This window comes from Cajanus cajan, chromosome 1 (assembly GCF_000230855.2).
Source record: "Cajanus cajan strain Asha chromosome 1, NIPB_CcT2T_4, whole genome shotgun sequence".
In the NCBI taxonomy this organism is placed as follows: Eukaryota; Viridiplantae; Streptophyta; class Magnoliopsida; order Fabales; family Fabaceae; genus Cajanus; species Cajanus cajan.
This window is the reverse complement of record NC_138517.1, coordinates 18,294,955-18,298,370: the sequence shown is the minus strand read 5'-3', so window position 1 is coordinate 18,298,370 and position 3,416 is coordinate 18,294,955. Positions and strand designations below refer to the sequence as shown.

The 3,416-nt window shown below is 32.6% G+C and overlaps 1 protein-coding gene across 2 annotated transcripts; it reads right to left on the bottom strand.

The window, feature by feature from the left end:
• Positions 1-509: 509 nt before the first annotated feature.
• LOC109790962 (uncharacterized) lies at positions 510-2,970 on the bottom strand. Of its 2 annotated transcripts, XR_014434356.1 has the most exons (6): positions 2,773-2,970; positions 2,534-2,584; positions 1,897-2,070; positions 1,580-1,743; positions 1,068-1,224; positions 510-955 (listed from the first exon to the last, which is right to left on the bottom strand). XR_014434356.1 is itself a non-coding variant. In XM_083076139.1 (5 exons), exons 3-5 carry the CDS (start codon positions 1,720-1,722, stop codon positions 896-898), a joined length of 360 nt encoding a protein of 119 aa, XP_082932265.1. In that variant the 5' UTR covers positions 1,723-1,743; positions 1,897-2,070; positions 2,534-2,970; the 3' UTR covers positions 510-895. The 2 variants fall into 2 exon arrangements, 1 of the variants encoding a protein (XP_082932265.1); XM_083076139.1 differs by having other exon boundaries at positions 2,534-2,970.
• Positions 2,971-3,416: the final 446 nt, after the last annotated feature.

The following is a 3,416-nucleotide window of genomic DNA, read 5'->3' as shown; positions in this document are numbered from 1 at the left end:
TACGGATGTGTTTATCTACGGAATTTATCTACGGATGCGTTTATCTACAGAAATTTCCTTAGATAACTTACCTACGGAAATTTCCGTAGGTAACTTACCTACAGAAATTTCCGTAGGTAACTTACCTACGAAAATTTCCATAGGTAACTTACCTACGAAAATTTCCGTAGGTAACTTACCTACGAAAATTTCCGTAGGTAACTTATCTACGGAAATTTCCGTAGATAAGTTACCTACGGAAATTTCCGTAGATAACTTACCAGCACCAATAATTAAAAATGAAAACCAGCACCAAAATATCTAATAGCAACTTAGATTCAAAACAGTCAAACAATTCAAATCAAATAAAATAAAAAAAAATAAAATCCACTTCAACAATCCACTTCAACAATCCACTTCAACAATCAACACAATTACACAAGCACCAGCAACAAAACTCGAAAACAAAATGCAATCAGAAAAAAAAATGCAGCAGAAAAAGGGTAATTAAGTAGTTGAAGAGTGCAAGCTATGATCGATGTTGCATATTTCCCACTATAAACTAAATGCATAAACCAAAAAATAACAATCCTTTGGAAGGTATAGCGAGGTTGTATTACAATAATACTGTCATCTACGTAAATATTATGTTATAGAATGTCCTATTCTTACCTGGTGACGAGAGGGTGATGATTCCATACTTTTAGCTTAATGGCTTTGAACTAGAAAATTAAGTATAAATTGATAGTCTGGTTTTTTATTGGCTATGAAATTACAATTTTAATTAAGTATTAAGCGAATTGGATAGGAGAGGTAGTGCAGAAAGAACAAAAGAAGAGTACCAACTCATTTGAATTCGTGAGCTATGCCAAATTTTGGAGGCATTGGGGAGTGGGACCCATCTAAGAAATAATTTTCAAGGGTTGAGAGAGAGAGGTGGAAAGGGAAAGCCATCTATGCAAAAAGACATTAATCGCTGTGAAATGAAAAAAGCAGAGTAATTATCATTCAGTCAATACATGATCTAAGTCAATGCTACTAATTTAACATTTGTCAAATAGGCAAAATAAATGAGAACCGAGACTCACATCAGGCACAACAATTTGATTAGTATCTGAGTTCTCAATGAGTGGCGCATTGGAAAGGCTTCTGTTCCCAGTGCTGGAAATGAATTGTGGTTGTCCAGAACTAGAACCTGTGATAGTCATGTTCTCTCTCTCTCTTTTTTTTTTTTCTTTTACCTTTCTGCACACAAAAAAAGAAAGCAAATATTTGAGTGAAGCAAAATCACACAAGTGGGATCCAATCAAAAACAAATCTTTAGTTTGAGTAAGACGTTGTGAAACAACCCAGTTCTAGATTCGTTTAAAAAAATGAATCTTTGTTAAGAATAAATAATTGAGATGAAGAAGGTGCAGAACTGAAGTTATAAACTACATTAGTGAAACAGAAGAAATATGAAAGATTTAAGATTTAGAAAGAAAGAATGGAAAAGAGAGTTTGCACATGCATACGAATGAGGTGGAGAAATGAACGCTGGCCAGCACCATATCAGAAATAAATTATAGTAAACAGCAAGGATGAAGACCTAAGTACTTACCCTTCAGAAATTGCAGTCTTTCCAACACCAGGCTCACCAATTAGCACAGGATTGTTCTTCGTCCTCCTAGAAAGAATTTGGATGCACCTGCGTATTTCATCATCTCTTCCTATGACTGGGTCAAGTTTTCCAGCTTTTGCCATTGCGGTCAAGTCTTTCAGGATCTATATAGTTGAAATTGAAGTCTCAAATATAAGGCTATTTACTAAAATGGTAACACAGTCCAAGGACTTCAGAAAAGAATGGTCATGTTAGGAGACAAAATTTCTCAAACATATAAATTTCTTAAAGATAGAATCGGAGACAACCCCACTTACTCAAAACTGACACCACCTCCCGAGCCACATTAAAATTGTGTTTTTCATTCTAGATTTCTGCTTCCATCTCTTCTTTCTTTGTTGGTTCCAATAACTTATTCAGATACCAATAACAACACCTTTTTTCCTTTGCTAGCCACGTTTCAGCTTTGTCCCACCTTTAAAGCCAACCACCTGCCACAACACAAGACCACATGTATGAATTAAGAGAACAGAAGAAAGACATCAATTTATAAGATTTAAGTGGTTCCTGCTTCATTGATCATTGCACACGTTTAACTAGGCCGAAAGAAAAAGATCATTAATTCCAAGACTATATATAGGTTGACAACAGCCTGATCCATAGACATTTGAAAATCAAGCTTCAGAGTGATTGGTTTTAGTTAACATAAAAAGAAAAAAGAAAGAGACCGAGCAACCCGCAACAAATTTCATGTTCAGCTTAATACACCATGTACCAAATAAAATAAAATAAAATCAAGCAGACCCAGAACAGAAATTGGCAAAAGATAAATCTTCATAGTTCAGACCCTTTATATAATAATGTAGCAAAGTGGAGTGAACAGAGTGAATAGATATGATGAAAAAGAATATGAAGGGACAGGAATAAATCTCAACAGAAGCACAGTATACGTACCAGACCCTGAATTGTTCTTCTTCTCTTTCTCGGAATAAATATAGGAGAAAGCTAAGTGTTTTGCACGACAAATTGAGTAAAACAAGTAGAAGAAGATAACAAGTTAAGAAAGGAAAGTGGTAGAAGCAAAGAGTCAAAGCTAATCAAAGATATCTGAAATCAGAATGCATGTCTGGCTCTATTAAGCAAGAAGAATCTAACATGGAGTGGCTCTGCAAGCAAGAACAAAACAAATAGACCTTTAATTTAACCGGAGATGGTGGAGAAGCAACCGATCGAATCAAGTGTGGAGCGAGGGCAGGGCAACGGGGAAAGCAAAGGCTTCTCAATATTCACGAGCAAGGGATTCAGGGGTATGGGCTTCATACTCATGCGCGCGGTTTAGGGTTTAGCAGCCGTTTAACAGAGAAGAAAAGGAGGTCTGTGTTAGGGCAACAGGAAGTTTCAAAACATATTCCGTGTATCACAAAACTAAATTATAAAAATAAAAATAAATTAATTCTTCATCAGCATTATTTTTAATTTTTATTTTATTAAATTAATTATATTTTAGACATATATTTTAAAGTTTTTATTTTATTAAATTAATTAAAAATTAATTATATTTTATCACTTTTTAATAAAGTGAGTGAATGATTATGAATTAATTAAAATTTTAAAATATATTTTTATTAAAAATAAATTTTTGGTCAATATGGTGACTAAAAAGTATTATAATAAATAACGAAATTAAATAAATTAAATCTTATAATAGTTATTTTTTTCATAATACTAAATTAAATATTCTAATTATTTTATAATAAATTAAAATGAAAATATAATAAAATATGTTAACTGATATTTTAAATAAAATACATTAAAATATTATAATCAAAATAAATTT

What these genes read in the sequence shown, in the direction of transcription:
- LOC109790962 (XM_083076139.1), bottom strand. Translation starts at nt 1,722, where the DNA reads ATGGCAAAAGCTGGAAAACTTGACCCAGTCATAGGAAGAGATGATGAA. An exon ending in AAGACTGCAATTTCTGAAGG is followed by an intron (nt 1,225 to 1,579) that starts GTAAGTACTTAG and finishes TTTTGTGTGCAG; the next exon opens with AAAGGTAAAAGAAAAAAAAA. An exon ending in ATCAAATTGTTGTGCCTGAT is followed by an intron (nt 956 to 1,067) that starts GTGAGTCTCGGT and finishes TTCATTTCACAG; the next exon opens with CGATTAATGTCTTTTTGCAT.